The sequence below is a fragment of the Indicator indicator genome, chromosome 10 (genome assembly GCF_027791375.1).
Source record: "Indicator indicator isolate 239-I01 chromosome 10, UM_Iind_1.1, whole genome shotgun sequence".
In the NCBI taxonomy this organism is placed as follows: domain Eukaryota; kingdom Metazoa; phylum Chordata; class Aves; order Piciformes; family Indicatoridae; genus Indicator; species Indicator indicator.
The window spans coordinates 18,061,141-18,081,638 of record NC_072019.1 but is presented as its reverse complement, the minus strand read 5'-3'; the positions used below and the strand labels follow the sequence as shown (position 1 = coordinate 18,081,638).

Below are 20,498 nucleotides of genomic sequence, written 5' to 3'. Positions count from 1 at the left end.
GCTAAGGGGATTTTGCAGACTGTGATTGGCATCCCAAGTACAGCATCAGACAGAAAGAGGAATGTACAAGGGGACAAATCTCCAGGACGCCTTTAGAATTAGCAACTATTTGGGTAATTATAAAGCCCCAATTTTAGAAAGAACTAGGAAACAAGATTAATTTATAAATCAGTTTATTTACAGGTTTTGTTCTCTTAAAGTACATTTCAGTTACCAAAGATATTTACACTGGTGTACACAGGGAGCACCCTGGTTATTTTACAGTTTTTAATTACAAAAAAACCCCAAACAATCCCCAAACAACAACAAAACAACCCAAAGCCTCCACATCCTTGGGTCTCTCTACTGTGCAAAGCTGCTCTGGATGCGAATGTGAGCTGAAACTGGCCCAAACCCCAAGTTACCAGGTTATTTACACACATACAGTAAACAGGTTTTCTTTTCAGCATCTCCACAACACAGTACAGGGGGAGACAGAGCCTCCCAAAAGGCGGCTTTGCAAGTGTGTATCAAAAGGCTCTGCAAAGTCAAGGAAAAGAAAAACAACAACCCCAAACTCGTAAATGCAGGCTAATTACAGTATTCCTCTTTCATCTGTATAGAATTTTGCATCTAGCATTTTTTAAATTACAAACAAGTTCAAAGAGTTTGCTTTTCCCCATTTTAGTTGATTTGTAAACACTTCAGATGCACTGAATACCTTGTAAGATCCATCTGTTTCTCTGCTGAAAAGTACTTTTGTTTTCCTAATATTCTTAAGGTAGCAAAGGGATATGAAAGTTGGAACTGCAAGCAGTCCCATGCAGAATAGTCATTTAAAAGGTCTCTATCGCTGTGCTACTGAAGAGCTTCTGCAGGTACACACTTATTCAAGTATTGCAAAAAGCTAAGGGCACTTTTTTCAAGAAAGGAAAGTGAACAAGATGGGATTTTTCAACCCCTCACTCCACCTTGTGAGCAACAAGTCTCTTCTGAAAGGCAGAGGTACTGATATTCCACAGCTCAGCTCGTGGAGCATCCTGCAAGAGAGGTACAAGAGAGGTACTTGTGTTCCTTGTCCTCACAAGTCTGGGCTTTCCCACCTGGCACTGAGATCCTTCTGAAAAGGGAACTGCACCTCCCCTTCCAGTGGTGACAGCTGCTGCTGCAAACAGCTTATGGGTCTCAGAAAAATGCATCTTCTACCATGGTTGCACCAAGGTTGCATCTTGTTCTTAGAATGGGAAGGTTGGGGACAGGAGAGAAACCGAGAATTCAGCCTTTGCTTGTGACACTCCAGGCTTCCCCACACTTCCTTGTCACCCACACAGACCATTGCTTCATCTCAGTAATCATCAGCCCACAAGTACTCAACACACTCAAAGTTCTGAGGATAACACTCAACTCAAAGCAACTCAACACACTTGAGGTATTGAGAAGGTAATTCATGTACGTTCAAGTCTTTTTAGGGTTGCTCCTAGCAAGGATTTCTACCAAATCAAACAATGATGTTTGCAAAGGAATAAAGCCATCACTTAAACACAGCTTCTCTCTGCCCAAACAGCTGTAAGAACAGTTACTACTGCTGTTGGAGTACTTGGCTGGTGCTATCCAAGCTAGCAAGAAAATCAGCACAAGATCTCCAGTGGTTCCTGGTACCATGGCAGGTTAACTGTACAAGCTTCTGCCTGCTGGAGGACAGACCAGAGAAGCCATGCCAGCTCTGCAGGACAGCCACAAAGCCTCATAATGCAGTGATCAAGGATGCAGGACAACCTTCTCAACACTGGCCATGGTACCTACAGAACAGGAAGTAACTTTGTTTCTCTGGTATTCCAGCCCCAAACCTACACTGCAGGTTTCTGCCTTCTTTCTGTAATTGCTACCTATAAAAATAGCAATCCTTGCTGTTGAGAAACATACACCCAGGAAAGGGAATCTGAAGTGGTGACCCAACCAGTGACACCAGACTGGTTAAATGTAGCAGCTTTAGTATGCTTCTGTCTTTAGCATTCAAATGTTTCCTGGTTAGCATCATGACATTTTACATGGACAAATGAATCACTTGGGCAAAAAAGCTGATGAATGCTCCACCATAGTCTGACTCCCAGCCAGAAGAGCCACTACTGTAGGACAGACATGCACATGACCATTGGAGGTGTTCCTATACAGCATTACCTCCATCTTGCTCTTCCACTCGTTAAGCTCCCATGAATATGGCTCACCATTCACTCACAAGTGAGGTGCTGGCAATACTACATCTGAGAACCTGCATGGACCTCTGACAAATCCAACATTTCCCAGTGCTGTCCCTGAAGAATTACCAGCTGTGTGTCATTGTGCAAAATGCAAATATTCCAATGATAGCTTTCAAAAATAATTAAAAAAAAAGGTGGAAAGAGAAAATAAAATGGAGCAGTAGCAGAGGCATGCATAGCAAGAAGCCCAAGAATCAAGCAGATGAAAAACAGTAGAGATCTCCCCGCAACGCCTATTGTGGGCTGCAGCATCTTGGGAGCACCTCTGAGGGCTTCAAAGTGTCCTTCTGCACTCCAGCATGTCTGAAGAATCTGACTCTCCTCTGGGTCTTGTCCCAGGTCAGCAATTAGGGACATCCACTATTAAGGCATCAACCGTTCAACCTCAGATGGTCTGTGTTCCTCCAAGAAAAACACAAGAATGGGAGGGACAGGTTAGGAATGAGTACTCAGCAGAAGGACACTGCTGTTGAATCCAGCACCAAGCCAACCACTTAACAGCTGTCCATGGCCTTGAATTTCTGGAGCAAGGAAGTTCTTCCTCATTTTCAGCTCAAGCCCTTCAACTTTCTGTTGTCTCTGAACCAGGTGTGGTGAAGCTCCATTCCTAGTCCTGCCTTTGCATTGTACCCCTGGTCACTGAGGTTTGGTTCTTCTTGCCTTCTCCTTCCCTGCATCAGCCTCCAGAACTAGGTGGTTTTGTAGGAAGAATGCAGGGCTCTGGAAGTTTCTAGAAATGATGCTTTCTTGAGTTCATCTGTCTCAAAAGGTAGGACAGTGCAGCCACCTGCACAGGACACTCTCCCATAACCCACTTAATAAATTATCTGAAAATAAATAAAAACCCCACAAGCACAAAACATGCAGTTGCACACTGGGCACCCCTTTCTTTGGTGAATACATTCTGTTCTCTACATTGTTCAAGTAACAGCTCCTCCCATTTATTAGGTGACAGTAAGGGAGGCGGCTGAGGGATCGAAGGCCAAATTCTTGTGAGGAAATGTTTTTCACTCCTGCATGTCTCGTGCCTGAGAAAATCCTGAGTATCCATTATCTGGGAGCAGCTGGTGCTCCAGGAAGAGAAGAAGTGCTACACGGTAGGAGGAAAGTTGTCCACAGGCTCATCTTTCATGCTTGACATTAGGTGGCCTTTTCTATTGCTCCACCTCAAGACTGAAGCAAATTACATAGGAAAAGCAGCAAGAATTTTTGACTTGAATGTAGAAAGCAACATCATCTAATGTCCCTGGACTTACTGGCACCATACCTGGCACCACATCAGAGAAGAAAGATGAAAACCAGCTTCACAGAGACGGGAATTAAATGGGCTCTGGAGTGGAAGAAACTGATGCACATTGTTAGGGCTGCAGGAGAAGAGGTGTTAGGATTATAACAAGTTCAGTACAGTAAGTCTCCATTTATGGCTAAAAGCTGACCAAACCGTTTCTTCTCCAAATTACTCACATCTCTGAAGTCAGGTACTGATGGCTGACAACCATTCCAGCAAAACAGCCAATACCCCAGCAGCTTAACCCAACCCTTTCAGAGAACAAACTGAACATGCCACAGCCTGAGACAGCTGCTGACATTTATGTGGCATAAGTGCCTTGATACACCAACAGTCTTGAGCACTCCACAACACAACCTCAAGTGAGGGATCAGCTCATTCCAAACAATAAATCTAGCGGGAGATCTCTGGTGGCAGCAGATGCAAATCCAGGTTCCTTTCATCGCATCTGAACTGCCCTGAAACTCCACATATGAAAGTCCAGCAGGGTGAAGAGCAGGTCAGGAGTCAAAGGCCTGTGATTTGGTTGTTCTGCAGCTGTGCGTTCACTGGCAGTGCAGTCAGACGAGCAGCAGCTTCCGTTTCTCATTGATCTGGTTCAGTACATCAACAGTGTCTCGGATTAAGGCCTCGAAGATGCCATCTGCCAGCTGCATCTTTACATACAGCTCATCCTCGTCATAGTTGACCCACTGCGCTTCTTCCTCATGAAGTTCTTGCACCTTGAAGGGCAGAAAGGAGAAGGCAATATAAACATCACAGTTATGTTGTTCTAGGTATAATATCCCCTGCAAAGTTCCAGAAGGACTCCAAACCAACTTATCTGCCTTTGTAAGAGATTACAGGAAATGCTTGGAATAGCACAAAGGAAACAAACCTCTTTGAACCAGGCTATTTCACTGTGGGAACGTTTACCACCTTTCACTGGAATATCCATTTTAAAGGACTTCATATCGCTGCACTAATTTTTCCCTTTGGAAGAACTCAGTTAATGGAATATTTTTGGCCAACAGCAGAAGCCCCATTATAAAAGTCCCTAATTACGCATTTGCAAAGGTGGCTCCACGTACCTTAAACTGGTAAGAAATCATACTGAGGCCTCAAACAGAGGAAGGGGGGAAAAGACTTCATTGCAGTTCAGTTCATCTAAATAGAAACTACAAAACCTAAAGGAAATAACTAACTTAGAGCAGCCTTCCCGTACCTGAAGGAGGCCTACAAGAAAGCTGGGGAGGGTCTTTTTGCAAGGGTTTGTAGTGATAGGACAAGGGGGAATGGATTGAAGCTGGAAAAGGATAGACTTAGACTCGAGATTAGGAAGAAATTCTTTCCAGTGAGGGTGGTGAGAGACTGGAACAGGTTGCCCAGAGAAGTTGTGGAGGGCCTTAAGCAAACAACCCTAGTGGAGGCAGACGGGGTGGAATTAGATGACCTTTAAAGTCCCTTCCAACCCAAAACCATTCTATGATTTCATGATACTAGGGGAATGGTGGAACTCTGGAACAGGTTGCCTAGGGAGGTGGTGGAGAATCCATCCCCAGAAACATTTAAGGTCAGGCTTGATAGGGCTCTGGAAAACCTCATTTAGTTGGGGATCTCCCTGCTTACTGCGGGGGTGTTGGACTAAATGAGCTCTAGAGGTCCCTCCCAACTCAGTGCATTTTACAATCACAACTGTTCTACTGGTCACTGGCAAAAAGCTGTTTTAGTAACAGAGAGATGTATATAATTTCATTCAGTAAATCAGATCTTATCAAGAGTGTCTCCAAACTGGACATCTCCAACTAAATTTACTAAAAATTAGTGGCCATTTCAGAATTTCAGATACATCCTAAGAAAGCTCAAACATCTAATAAAAGAGTGGGTGCCAACATTGCTCATGTCTAAAATAATAAAACCGTTGAAAGCTCTTTCTTTGCTCAGCTTCAGCAAAAAGCTCCTCTGACCATTTATCCTACACTCTGAACTCAAAATACATTTACACTGTCCACACAAACAAGTGGGACAGACATCCAGACACTGCCAAAACAAGGTTAAAACGTACTGAAAAATCCACTAATCCCATATCAACACTTTAATAATGTTATCTAAAGAGAGCACAAGAGTTACAGCCCTAACACCCTCACTCCCTCACTTGTCTGAAGCTAAACCACCCAGAAACACATCAGTTTTGAAGGAGACAGCTGCTGCAGCACAGTGACAATTCAATAATCCAAACACAGCATGAAGCCCAAGAACAGGCTGCTACAGGAGCCCCAGAGAACTGGCACTGCTTCAGGGTTTGTGGCCATCCATAGCACCTCGTTTAGACATGGAGTTTCACTCCGACAGCTCCTTTCTCCCTCTCTTAAGAGAGGCTGGGGAGAGGGTAGGGATGCCATCCTGCAAACAGCTTCGGAAGAGTCACAAATCTCTTACAAAGCTTACAAAGCTCTGCGCTCCTGCAGTGAGCGCTCCTCTTCAGCACTGCCCTACAGATGTCAAAGACAAGCAGCTAATGGTTTCATTACGCTTCTTGTTAATAAGGAAGAAGCACCAACACTGGCAATCAAACTTTGAACTTTTTCAGTGTTTAAATTCATAGAATGGCTTAAACTGAAAGGGGCCCTACAGATCCTCTACTCCAGCCTCCCTGCCATGCCTCTCAACTAGGCTTGGCTGCTCAAGGCCCCATCTGGCCCGGCCCTGAACACCTTCAGGAAGGGGGCATCCACAACCTCTCGGGGCAACCCTTCATAGCACCCTTGTACTGAAGAACTTATTCCTAAGATCCAGTCTAAATTTACTCTCCCTCAACTTAAAACCATTTCCTCTTGTCCTATCACTAGACACTCTTATGAGAAGTCCCTCTCCAGCCTTCCTGTAGGATCCCTTCAGGCATTGGAAAGCAGCTCTAAGGTCCTCCTGGAGTCTTCTCTTCCTCCAGGCTGAACAAGAAATTAAACACCAACAAGTGGCACATCTACACACTTGCTGAACACCTCCAGGGTGGCAACTCCACCACTTCCCTGGGCAGCCCATTCCAATACCCAACCACTCTCTCAGTAAAGAAATTTTTCCTAATATCCAATCTAAACCTCCCCTGGCACAACTTAAGCCCATTTGCTCTCGTCCTGTCGCCAGTTACTTGGGAGAAGAAACCAACGCCAGAATCACTCCTTCAGGTAGTTATAGAAAGCAACAAGATCCCCCCTTAGCCTTCTCTTCTCCAGACTTAATCCCAGCTCCCTCATCCACTCTTTGTACATGCCCTCCAAATGCCTCACCAGCCTCACTGCTCTTCTCTAGACACCCTCAAGGACCTCAATATGTCTGTCTTACACTGTGGCACCCAGCACTGAACACAGTACTCAAGCTGTGGCCTCCTCAGGGATGAGTACAGGGGCGCAATCACAGAATCACAGAAAACATTTAGATGGAAGAGACCTCAAAAATCATCCAGTCCAATCTTCAACCTAGCTCTGAAGGGTCAACACTAAACCACTTCCCAACTCTTGCTGCCTACAGCTGCTGTGGGCTGATTTTGTGACAAGCTCTGGACGAAACAACAGCAGCATCAATATCTATCAATAGAGAGGCATAAAATAGAAGCACCAGTGTGGAGGCTGATCATGTGCTGTGCATCTGCATCACAGGACATTTAGATGAGGAAAATAAGACATAGGGGTCAAAAAAGTGGTAGTGCCAAAAAGAACCATTTCCAAAAAGCAGAAAGAAAACAGGAGCCTCATACGGAGAAGGCAAAAACTGCCAGGAGGAAAGATTCTGGAAATGAAGAAGATCCTGGAGATGAAGGAGGTGGGCGGAGACAAATGCCAGGGAACAGCCTGGGATCTTGACTGATGATGTTCCAGACTGGTAACTGGGAGCAGCTGCACAGTACCAATGGATGCGATTTTCTGCCCTAATCTTCCAGTCCAGCAGTGCCCTCCCTGATGGGAAGGGAAGCTGAGACCTAGTGAATGTAACAGAGTAGGAAAGCAAGTGAGTAAAATAATCAAGCAGGTTAAAAGCTCTGATCTCACTGGCTCTTAAAACTTCAAAACCTAAATCCACCCTTAGCTGCTGTGTGTTTTGTCTCACCTGCAACCACATGATTGGACAGGTCCTTTGCTGTGTTCCAGAAGGAAAGAAGTGATGCTTGGGATAAAGAAAGGCAAGTAAATGGGAGAGAAGGTGGCAGCTTGATCCAGGCAGAGAAAAGGCTGGATGCTGAACAGCAGTGGAAAGATGAAAAATGAAACACAGTATCAGTGATTCAGTTTCTTGCCTCCTTCTCAGGGGCACAATGCACAATTTCCTTTGGCATTAGAAGAATTTCCTCAAGCATACTTCTGGAAAACATAGAGAATGTATAATTTGCAGCTGCAGGCAAGTCTTGTTTATAGTGTATGCAGAACATGTGTGGAAAGTGCCACGCCGCTTTGCAGCCCTTGCTGCAGAGATCTGAGCCAGGGCAACTGTGACTGCTTTGTTTGGGAAATGTTTGATCCAATTGTTATATTATTACAAACTGTGAAGACCATTGTGGCTTCCATAGAAGTCAGCTTTGCATTGTCTTCAGCATACGCACAGCATTTAAAGTCTGGTACATCCTCATGGTAACAGTAAAACTCCACACGTTTGATACCAGTAAGTAAGGTCATTATACCAGAGAGAAACTGCATTTGAGCAAAGTCAGGAAAAAACAGTTTGAATGAAAAGGAATTCCATCCTGCAGAAAAAGATCATAGAGTTGTTTCAGTTGGAAGAGACCTTTAAGATCATTGAGTCCAATCATTATCTAACTCTACCCATCTGCTGCTAAACCATGTCCCTCTGTGTCTTTTTAACACCTCCAGGGACTGGGATTCAACCACCTCCCTGAAGAAGCTGTTCCAATGTTTGAGAACCCTTTCCATGAAGAAGTTTCTTCTAATATCCAACCTAAACCTCCCCTCATGCAACTTGAGGCTATTTCCTCTTGACCTAACACTTGTTACTTAGGAGAAGAGACCAACACTCACCTGGCTCCAACCTCCTTTCAGGAGTTGTAGAGAGTGAGAAGGTCTCCCCTTTGCCTCCTTTTCACCAGACTAAACAATCCCAATTCCCCAAAAGAGTGACACACAGATAAACAGTGACATAAGGCAGAAGCCTGTGTGGCATGTTCTCTTCCAGGTGCCTTTTTCTGTATGCTGACTTAGTGTGGTGGCACCTGAAAACACCACTTCATACCATCTGAAGGGAACTTTAGAGACTATGTCAGTACATTTCTATTTCTGCAGGTTCCCATTCAAAATCATAAATATTTTCAAAACAAATTACATTGGAGGAGTCACTAGATCATTCTAGCAACCAAAAAGAATAAAAATCCAGGTATAAACTAGTGCCTTGGAAGAATGTCAGTAGAAGTCAGGCAAGTGTGTGCATTCTCACAGCTCTTCACTCTCAGAGTGCCTGGAAATCTTCACACAAATGCGTAGACAAGCAGCCTTTGATTCTCTTCTTACTGTTGCACTTCTCCCCTTGGGTTCAGGTCTCAGGGGCTGCAGAAGCAGGCTTTCCAACTAAACCAGCTTGGCAGGAACAGCTTTTGCTTTGTCACAGTCTCTGCACGGAGAGAGACATTCTAGCAGTTAAGTCAACAGGTCAGAAGATCAAGTATTTTTTGACACTCTGTTGGCAGGCTTCTCAGGTGTGAAAACTGAACACAGAGGTTTGGCAGTATCATGTGAGCTTTGCTTTCTCAAGCTCCAGATAAAAGGGGAGGGGGGTGGGGGGATGTCACAGAGAAAGCAATGGCAGAGTTTGTTCTAGCTCCATGCAGCACAGGGAGTTCTGGCTGAAGATCCAAGAGGTAAAAAAAAAGAAAGAAAAGAACTACAAAGGGGGAGTGAAAACAGTTTATTGTTAGCACCTGAACTGAAATAAGGAGATAGGAGGGTCCTCACTGTAGTTTAGAAAGAGGTTTTGAAAGGTGAAGGCAGCCCTCATGTATTGAAATGCAGCACATCAGCCTACATGTACATCTGAGAACCTCCCATAAATTTAGCACAGACAGCACAGACCTGAGGAAAGTGCCACCATAAAGGGACTTGAGAGGAAAACAAACACCTAAATGTTCCTTTAACTTGGTTGCAAACAAAGTAGCTTTTCATATATGGGAACCTCCCATACCCATCTACTGAAAGCCAAGGTCAGCTGCAAAATGTTAAAAACAAAGTAACTGTGCAGTAGATCAGAGAAGTCCTTTAAGAAATCCCAGAAACCCTCTCTGAGGACAGAGATGCCTGATCAAATTTAACAGTGCTGCAATAAGGAAGAGTAAGATTTTTTTTTTTTGTCACTGCCAGAAAAACATGACTGACTACACCGGTGTCGATGATGGGAAAGTGCAGATGAAAGTGAAAATGCAACTAAAATGCAGTGACTGGTGGTAGCAGCAAAGATCAAGGCACAGCAAGGGGATGAAGGACTAATCCATCCTGTTCTCCCCTTCATTTCCAGTGGGTGTGATTGTTGACCACAGTCACCCGCAGGACTCTGCATCAAACAGCACCAGTGCAGCACAGGCTGCTTCTACCACTGTGCCTCTCCCCTGTAAGGCTGAACCCTTGGTGGAGATAAGAATCACTCAGAACTGGGTTTAATATGGTAAATCCAGGACACATCCAGGGATAATCAGGGAGAGAGTAACCTGCATGCACAAAATAGCCTGGCACTTGCTTTATACCTTCAGAAGAAACAGCCGTGGCTCCTGGTTTTATTGCTACTTGACCATCCAGGTAATGTCACTATCTGACAGTCAATAGTAATATGTTGAAGAAAGCATAAAACATTCTCCTTTCTCTGTATCAAAACCCCTGCCCTAGTCATATCTAGCTCCTGGGTCTGATGTGCTGAATCTCTCAAAGTCACCAAAAAGACATAGTTGCCTCAAAGAAAACTCATTTAAAGGTTAATTTTACTTGATGGGGAAATGAAGAAGCTGGCAAGGACCTGTGCTTAAAGTCTGAAGCCTAAAAATGTTTACCTCTGCTTTAAAAAGATGTTTTATTTTAATTGGTTTTGCCTTATAAGCAGCAAAAAGCAAGAAGAATCAATCAGGTCATCAGTGTACTCACATGACATCCCTGGCACATGCTGTATATCGGCTACATTCTCACAAAAACTTGAACAAAGCCTTTTCCATTTCTAAAGAAGCTTCTACAGTGCCATTAAACCTACCAAAGAAATCTCAGTTCCTCCTTCACAAAATTGCTGTCTTGTACTGCTTGAATGTGCTTTAAACAAAATTTGGAGAACTCCAACACTGACCTCTCAGTTGAGAGCAGATAGCAGATCCTGCACAGACCTCTATATTCACTTAGGGCCTTGGATTTGTGTTATCACAGCTTAAGCACAAGCTGGAGGCTGTCTAGGAGACAGAGAAAGCTATCAAGATACTTCATGATCTATAGACACTGTAATAAAAGAAGGAAAGAGAAACTGAACTCTAACTATCTCCTTAGGTTTTCAGTTAGAAGTTTCTCTTATAGCACCTCACATGACAGTATAAATTTGCTAGCAATGGCACTGAGAGCCTTATTCCTAAAGCAAGGCATGCTGCAGCCTTCAAGGAGTTATTTCCAGTCTTCACCAAAATTTTCATTACCAAATTCTTGTGAGAACAAAATAAAATTAAACACATTATTTATTAAGCCAAACTTATCAGAGCTCCATCAATCTTTGATGCCCAGGTCTGCACGTAGATTGCAGACCAGATTGTCTGAACTTCAAACTTTCTCCACCTAAAGCACTTTGGATGCCTTCAACTAGACAGGAATCCAGTCAGGAATCCTTCTTTCTAGGTATGATTCAAAGAAATTAGGAAGTTGGCACATATGTAATAGCTGTACTGTGAGTTCTCTCAGGGATCTCAACAGAAGACTCTTTTGTGCGTGCTTGAACAGTCTCTATATCCCAAACAAAGCATACTAGGACATGCAGGTCCTATACACAGATACTCTATTTACATACAATTAAACCCTTGAGAAAAAGGCTTGTTGGAAGCCTTCCACTGATGGGCAATTAAAAGACCACATAACCCATGACTCCAAGTTACTTATGTGTGCACGTGTGCGGAATCAATTTCAGGTACAATTAAGTGAAGCACAGAGTTAATGACAGCTCATATTCCCAAGCAGAACCTTCACTATCATTATAGCCAATAAAGACGTTAATCATCCTGCAATACAAGCCAACAAGGAACTTTCAAAAACTAGTACACAGCCAGACAGGCTGTATTTTAAGCATCTTTAACATCGAACAGCCTCTGCTCCAGTGGCAGGTGCATTCACTAGCTCATGACAAGTACTACACCAACAGATGCCCTGCTGCTTGTTCAGCTTTGAGGAAATGCTTGACTGTAGAATGATCTGGCAGACTGGTTACCTTGTACTAGGGACTCTCATGTCACAGAATCACTGAATGGCAGGGGTTGGAAGGGACCTCTGAAGATCATTGAGTCCAACCCCGCTGCCAGAGCAGGCTCACCTAAAGCAGATCCCATAGGAACATGTGCAGATGGGCCTTGAAAGTCTCCAGAGACTCAGACTCTACCACATCTCTGGGCAGCCTGTTCCCCTGCTCTGCCATCCTCCCTAAAAGTAAAGAATTTCTTTCTCATGTTTAGATGGAACTTCCTGTGCTCAAGTTTATGCCCATTACCTCTTATCCTGACTTGAGAAGAGTCTGGTCCCATATTCCTGACACCCACCCCGGTCCCATATAATCTTTTCAAAGTCTTTGCTATTCTAACCCAAGGACTTCTGCAACCTTGCAGTTGAATCTGGTAAGAATCTGGTCTATGAAACCCTCAGTATCACTGTCTCCAGTTAAACAGTATCACATTAAAATAAAACATTTTAAAATTAAAGTAAGAAGAAAAATATATTCCCTTCCTAGAGAAAAAGTTTGCTCTCTGTTAGGTCAAGTGTTTCAGTGTTTCATCCTTCAATTTCATGCTTTAAACTTCTGGGAGTGGGCAAATTTATACCCCAGTCAAATCAGCAAGAACAGAGATAATTTGCTCAAGGCACCTTATTTCACTGGCACCAAACTTCTGGTGTTGTCAACAGGGTGCTCTCAAATTAAATTCCTTCTATCAAGACCTCACACACACTTCATATTCTTTGCATTCTCAACTCATCCCTTGCAGGATACACCCCTTATGACTGTTCAACACTCAGCATGATCAAATAATGAAAAATACAGTGGTATGTCACACTTCAGTCTGGGAGACAGTATCTGACACCAGTTTATTTTCAGTCACTGACCAGTATTTGATCCACTCGGTCTCGTTTCTTACGCCCAAATTTCATCATCTTCTGCCAGTCTGTTTTGTGATTTGGCTCCTTCCTCAGGCTGAACAGCTTCAGTACTTCAGCAGCAATGAAGCTCTAAAAAAGGTGAGATTTAGCACATTTGAGTTAAGATATTAAATGTGTGCACAAAATACCTGCCCTAAAAAGTCACTCTATAGAATGCATAGTGGCTTTCTGTTTAGCCAAGAGATATAAGGAATATGCATGGGAAGTTAACAGTGAAAGTCTCTGAGACAGCATTACACAGGCTGGGCAATTATTAAACCCAGAAGTGGGGAAAGGAGATAAAAAAAAAAAAATCACACCCACTGCTGTAACAATGTTTAGAACAGAAACTTCCAATTAAACAGTACAGCAAAAAGCTGCATCATTCATGTTATGGGACACTATGAAAGGAAAGCAGGATGGGAGATTTGGTGTCCTTGTGCTGTGTTCTCTGCTCTCCCCCACCATGTTTTAAAAGTCTTCTCAGCTAACAGAGTGATGTAGATACTATTTCTGTCTTTTCTAGACAGCTAACATGCTGTGTCTTCAGCAGGTTAATCAAAACATAGTCAAATACCTGCCAATTTCAGAAGAAATGGTACAGGTGGAAGTCTCATTTATGTCCTGATGTCCTACGGAAAGTTCTAGCTTAAACCCAGTCAGGCTTTTTTGGGGTTTTGTCATTTCTTGAGCACTACCACCAATACCAGGAGATGCCCCCCTGCCTTGCCAAACACAATGATGCCCTCACCAGCCAAATTTTGGGTCCCTCTGGGCAACTCCCACTGCCTTCAGTGAGGCTGGCACAGGTGTGTCTGAGAATAAAATCCAGCTCATCCCATTTGGCCCAACCCTACTATTTGATCCATGCCAATGCCAAAGAGAGTTCCACTGGAATCTGCTAGAGCAGCAGTCTGTCAGCACACCAATTTTGTAAGATCAAGGTCATCCTGGTAGTTCTGCACAGGAATAAGATTTAAAAGCAACCAGTACCAACCAAAAGGACAGGAAAGCAAATCTGTTGAGTAGAAAAGGACCATTTTGACAGACGTCCTTTCTGGTTTGTATTCTTGTTTATTTTTTCAACCCATCTCTTGTTGGAAACACCTGTTAGTATATTGTAACATTCAGGCAAGTGCCAGTACAACACTTTTCATCTCACAAAAGATTCTTCCTACCTTGACTTCATCCAGATCATTTGGATCTTTTACTCGGCGAAAGTATGCAGATGAGATCCTACATGGTTTCATCCAAACAGGCTGATTTAGATTAGGATCCTCAGCAAAGATTTCCCCAAAGATCTCTCTTGTTAAATCAAATACCACCTTCACAGAGAGAGAAGCAGAAGTTAGGGCTACAATTATCCATAGTAAACATTCAAAAGGCAAGAATAAAACACCTGAAGACTGCACCTACCTTTTTATAAACCTGCTTGTTTATCGTGTCCCTGTCCTGCTCTTGGAGGGTGCTGTCGAAATCTGTATGAAGGCTGAAACTTTGAAAATCATGACCCAACTCTTTCAGTTTCCAGAGTTCCTCAGCTGCTTCGTGCACCATACCTTCCACCTCCACAGCAGTGTGAGGGACTGCCAATGGCTCCTCACACAGTTTTGTTGGCACTTTCTGTGGTTCTCCCTTGGGCAGCACTGCAGGTTCCTCAGCCTGCTTCTGCTGGTCCTTATTGGAATTCAGGCCATAGTCCTCATCAAACCAGTCTTGATCATCTCCCAGCACACTCAGGAACTCCCGATTGAGCTCCAGCTCCGCCAGTCTCTTGGCAAGCTCTTCCTGACCACTGGCACCAAATACTGGACTCTCCTATGAATTAAGTGCCACAGAGTAAATCTAAAAGCACACATTGTTGTCTAACTCAGCTTACAGTTTTAAATGCTCTACTGGTTTAATCAGCGAGGTATGCACAAATACTAAGAAAACTAATAAATCGACCACAGTAAAATCAGAAATGTTTTGATTCAAATACTTGAGGTTTCTACCACTCCTGATGAATGCTTTCAGAGGGTTCCTACAGAGCTTTGAAGACTTGTGTGTCCTGCCCACTGCCTGTCCTAATCCTCATCTGTTTATGAAAGGCTGAGTGGTTTCAAAACGAACACTGTGACACAACTTTTCACTTCACTCACCAGCAGTTTCAGATCTAAATCAACTGCCTAAAAGCTTTCAGAAGGTGATGGTTGTTTCAGTGATTGAGCAGCACTCACAGTGGCAAAATGGGCTGAAGCTTTCTGTGGTGATAATATATTGGGATCAATGGCAAAGCAGACAGGTTTACTAAGATCTTAACAGAAAGGCTAAGTCCTGTATCTGCACCATTAATGGTTGTTCAGAGGAAGTCTGAACTTCCACTCCTCGTGATATACTAGTTCAGTGGGCAGAGCAGTGTGACACACTAATGACCTCCACAGCAACTAATTCTGTTTGAGGATGATTACTTCAAACCAAGACTAGAGAGACGTAAGTTTACAGTCTATTGTATTTTCCCCATCTTTAGAGTAAAAACTGAGGCTAATGATTAAACACAAACAGGGATGTTCAACCTAAACAAACTATTTTTCATTTTGACGTGCCAGAATATGGTTTTCAGTCTGTAGGACTACCAAAATGAACAGGGATACACAAGGACATACGTGTAAGACATACCTACAGGCAATCTTCAAAGCATGCAACAGAACTTGGGAGAAAGTAAACTAGTGCCACACAGATTGCCACCTCAATCATCTGGTGCCACTTCAGATTCAAACATCATCAGTCAAAAGAACAATCAGCTCTGAAAAATCAGTGCAAGATGTTTGTTACTTACTGGTCTGGGACACATGTCTGGAGAAGAAAGTTCTTCTCTTTCATCATCCAAATCAGAACTCAGGAAAAAGTTACTCAGTCCATTGGGAATTTGCTCTTCTAGCTGCTGGGGTGGGATGCTGCATTCCTCCTTCACATCACAGAGCTCCTGGTTGCTAAGCTGGATTTTCTCATTTTTTATCTTCTTTATTTGTTGTAACTGATTGACTGTGTCTTTCAGAAAATCTCTAAGTAGACTGTCTGTCAGCAAACTGACCTTTTCCCGTTGGTCTTTTGACTTTTCTTCTTCTTGAAGTGGTAGTCTAAGCTGGGCTTCTAATTGGTTCTTTTCTTTTGTCAGCAAATCCAGAAGTGGAGTTTCAGACTTCTCTGCAGCATCAGGAGAGAGATCATCTAATTTTTCTGCACATTCTTCCCCCAGTGTTTTCTGTCTCTCCAGCTTTTCAGAAAGGATATCTGCAATATCATCCAACTGAACAACAGTCTCACCCACAGCACCAGAAAGAAGAGGAGCAATGCTGGTCTCCTCTTTTACAGCATACTTCAGATAATCCACTACTGACTGTTCCTGGGCAAGTGATTCAGCAGACAGAGAAATCTTTATGCTGCTTGCTTTAGAAGACAATTCTTTATCAGTTCCTTCCTCAGGTGAGGCTTCTGAAATAGCTGTGTCCACAGGAGCTTTATTCTGGGAATAGCTCTCTGTTGCATCTCTGCTCTGGCTTTCATCCTCTTTGCCAGATTTGGAACTTTGTCTGTCTTTCTGCTCAACTTCATGTTGCTTCTCCAGTCCGTCATCGAAAAACAAGTCTTCATCCTTATTTGTGTCTAAGTAGTTATCAATACTTTCTGTAATATGAGAAATCTTTTGAGGAGGAGCAAAAATGCCATGCTTTTCTTTGCAGTCAAAATACTTAATTCCATCGTAAGTTCCGTTATTGTTCCCTTCAGGTTTATCCAACTCCACGCCAGCCCAAAACCCCGTGGCAAATTTAGTCAGACCTTTGAATCTCAATGTTCCAGGTTGGACTTCACTCACGAGTACTCTATCACCAATGTTGAAATCTGGCAAACTATCTGCTGCTTCTGTGATTGAAACAGGGGCCCACAGTGGTGACTCAGTGGGGGCCTGTTCCTGCTCCACGTCGCTGCGTTCAGTGTTTTTGATAAGTTCTGTTGGTGACTTAAGTTCCAATAACCTCTCTGACTGCACGCTGCCGGACAGAGAGAGAGACCTGTCGCTGAGGTATTCACTGATCTCACCATCGCTGCCCAGGCTGGTGGATCTGCTTCTGCTGTACTGTGTGTGCAGTGACTGCTCTGCCAGTGACTGAGCATCCCCGTTAGAAGAGAGGAGAGATGATTCAAAGTCATCTTTGTAATCAGGAAGGGTTTCTTCAACTGATGCTTGTTTTCTGGAAGAGGATCTTTCAAAGTCTTCAAGGTATGATGGCTGCTTTTGACTCAAGAGTTGTTCCAAAAGCAGATGACCTTTTTCCTCCACTGATTCGTTCAGTTTGTGGGAGGACTGTTCTACACTTGGGCCAGCTACAGCATCTTGATCTGTCAGTCTCTGTTTTAAGATTTCTTCTGTACTGTGAAAACTTTCCACAGCCAAGTGCAAGAGCTCCTTCTGAGGGGAGAGGTCATTTTCAGAATGGAGGGTTTCCTTTGGAAGAACGTCCAGTGAGCTCTCCTGCTCTTTCTCTAATGTCAACAAGACATCAGAACTCTCTAACGGCTTAACATGAGAATCTTCAGTCTCAGATTCCTCAGACTTTATGTATTCCAAGTCTTCCTGTAGCTCAGATTTATGATGGAAGGCAGCCTCATCACTGGATGCTTTTACCACATTGTTCACTGACCCGTGGGATATCCTGCTAATGTCTTTCAAGTCCTTGAGAAGAGACAATGAGGGTTCATTATCCAAGGAATCAGCAGATCTTGCTCTGGAACTCTTCAGTGACATTAAATCAGAGGAAGATGTTCCAGAAGATTCCTCTGCATGAACATCTGTCACAGCCACCTTCTTGGTGTGCACAGATCTCTCAGCTCTTGACGACAGAGCATCTTGAAGGAAACAGAAAGCGAATGAGAGCAGAACATACAGCCTGCATTTTACTGGAAACTGCAGCCACAGGCAAAACAAAGTTTCTATGCTAAGATACAAACTGGTACCTTGGAAACATTAATTTCTCTAAGAACATGAGCAACATTCTTTCAGTTCCAGGGTTCTAACAATTTCTTTCGTTGTACCAGTATTTCATAATTCCAACATGATCAACAGAAAACATGGAAAAGTATCTCAAATACCCTGCTATTCATAAATTCTTCATTTTGGTTTCCTTACTTTCCTCAAGTGACAAGGGAACAGGAAAAAGTTGTAATGTAATTACTCAGTGAGTATAAAACTAAACACTGAATATACAGAAAACAGCACAAGCAGAAGCCTGCTAAATAAAACCAGCAAAAAAACATATCTTGGTCATGAAGTTTGCATGCTCTCTTAAAATCTTTTCTTGAATCAAGAAGGCAAAGATTAAAGAAGTTTAACTCAATCTTTAAGGTCTCCACCTGCAGTAGTTAACATACCTCCATCCTCTGAAATGGCTTCCAAAGACGCTCTGGATCGCTCTGGTTCAGCCAGAGATTTCCAGTTTTTAGCTGTATCAGACCTAAATGTGAAAAATCAAATTGCATGAATCACAGTCACACCAGAGAATCATGGTTACAACAAAAAGTGTTGGCTTGTTGGCTTGTATATTTTCTTTTTTTTTTAATAGATAAAAATGGAAATACAGGCATATATAATTATACCATCACACCAATGATAACACAGTTTGCTTTTTCAACATACTGTGACCTTAGAAAATAGGAATGGGGACAGAGTTTGGTGAGTCCTGGAAACTAATTTTTTTTAAAAACTTATCAGACTTCAGCCTTTCTTGCAGCCAAAAAACAAAAACATATTTTATCATTTTTTTATCTGAATACACCAAAATTGCACCATCTTCTGGAGAAAATGAAACAATAATACAGTAGGAAGTACAGAAATCAGTTGAATTCTCTACCTTCTACCAACTCAGACCTAAACCAGATTTAAGTTGCAAAGATGACTGGTTTGCTCCACACTGTGGCAAGCATGATGAGTGATCAAAAAACAGGAAAAAAAAATTTCTTCAGGTCTGTAATCCACACAACTATTTGGAACAATTCTTGCCCAGCTGAAAATTGTACTTCAGAAAGAACCTGAAAATAGGACTCAAAAGGCTGGGCAGGACAAAAATGAGATGCATAAGATTACAAGGACAGTACATCTTATGTGTTTTGGGTCTGGAAACACCAGCAAATGGGTCAACAGTATGCTGCCATTGTCCAGTGCTTTAAAGAAGAGAAGTTACCAGCTTTCCCTGTGCTCATGGTTTCTGATGAAACAATTGACCACAGTTTCAGGAAAAAACAAAAACAAAAACAAACCCACACCAGAAATCTCAGTTACCTATGGAGTGGTGGTGCTTTGATCTTGGGTTTTTCAGCAGTAGCTGAAGACGGAGTTTTAATTTGAGGTTTGGCTGTTGGTGATGCCTCCAGATCTTGGCTCAGCTCTGCTTCAGTCTTCTTGATAAATTCATCATATGACTGCTCATGGAAAACAGAGATGTTAATCTCCTAAACCATAACTATACCTCATCAACCAAAAGCTATTTAATGAATATAGGATACAATTGGTTTCTCTGTAACTAATTATTTAACTTCCTAAAGTTCTACAGCTTTAGTGAATCACAGAAATTTTAATTCTTTACTTTCAAAACCAAATGACATGGGCATCACTCCAGTATCCTAGCTTGGATTAACATGTGCATAAAGATACATGATCCCCCTGGAACACTGATAGTAGTAACCTATTAAAGACAGACATACTGAAAGGGAATGGTATCTTTGTCTCAAGGTTCACCACAGAAAACAGTTAAACTGCCAGAACACAGACACCCCTCTACCACTATAATGTGACTTTCAGAGCTGTTGGTACAATATTCTGCCAACAACATCCGTATTATAATGGTTTATCTACGGCTAACAATCTTTTATTTCACCCTTCTTCCAACTGCTCCTAACCTCCAGTTGTTTGATCAGACTGGCTTCCTGGGCCTTCAGTCTCTCCTTGTGCCTTTTTTTCTGTTCTTTTTTCAGTTGGTAAACCACTGACTTTCTTTTCCGTAGTTCATCCTTCAGGGCCCTGATCCGTCCTTCAATGTCACTTTGATCAGATGTGGTTTCTGAAAGAGTTTAGGTTTAGTTTTTGTAAGTTTGCATCTCACAAACCTGTTTTATACAAAACAATGAGCAATGATTTCATAAATACAAATTGTAATCCAAGCAAGATACCAAAGAATTTGATGTCTACATGTTAATTTTAATATAGTAAGGCTCCTAAGTGCATCTCGGATTCACCACTACCATATAACGCTTGAAAAAGTGTTCCATCTTACTTCATTTAGAAGAGAAAGGCTCTGAGACACACAGTAACTTGTTACCAAACTTTTTCACATAGACTGCCCATCTTTATGCTGCTATCTCCCTAACTGCTGATCACATCAGCTGCCAAAAATTGGTTGGTGGTTTGGGGTTTTTTTGACTCACTTAAAAATACAATGCCTCAAAGATTCATACCAAAAAATGTATCTGAAATATTTGTTTACAATCACAACATACAGTTTTAAGCTACAGGGTATACTTAATTGATGAGAATTTCACTTGGAATAGTGGACTCCTCTAAGTTCCTGGCCGATTTAGATTTCCAGCCACCCAGGCTAAACCCATCTA

The 20,498-nt window shown here is 42.6% G+C and overlaps 1 protein-coding gene across 1 annotated transcript in view; it reads right to left on the bottom strand.

The window, feature by feature from the left end:
- Positions 1–232: 232 nt before the first annotated feature.
- CEP350 (centrosomal protein 350) overlaps positions 233–20,498 on the bottom strand; it is a 73,367-nt gene continuing 53,101 nt past the window's right edge. Inside the window, 8 exon segments of the mRNA XM_054384425.1 lie at positions 233–4,247; positions 12,825–12,947; positions 14,036–14,182; positions 14,274–14,675; positions 15,676–17,744; positions 18,267–18,349; positions 19,174–19,313; positions 19,791–19,951. Of these exon segments, the coding sequence (XP_054240400.1) occupies positions 4,086–4,247; positions 12,825–12,947; positions 14,036–14,182; positions 14,274–14,675; positions 15,676–17,744; positions 18,267–18,349; positions 19,174–19,313; positions 19,791–19,951 (3,287 nt within the window). The 3' untranslated portion in view covers positions 233–4,085.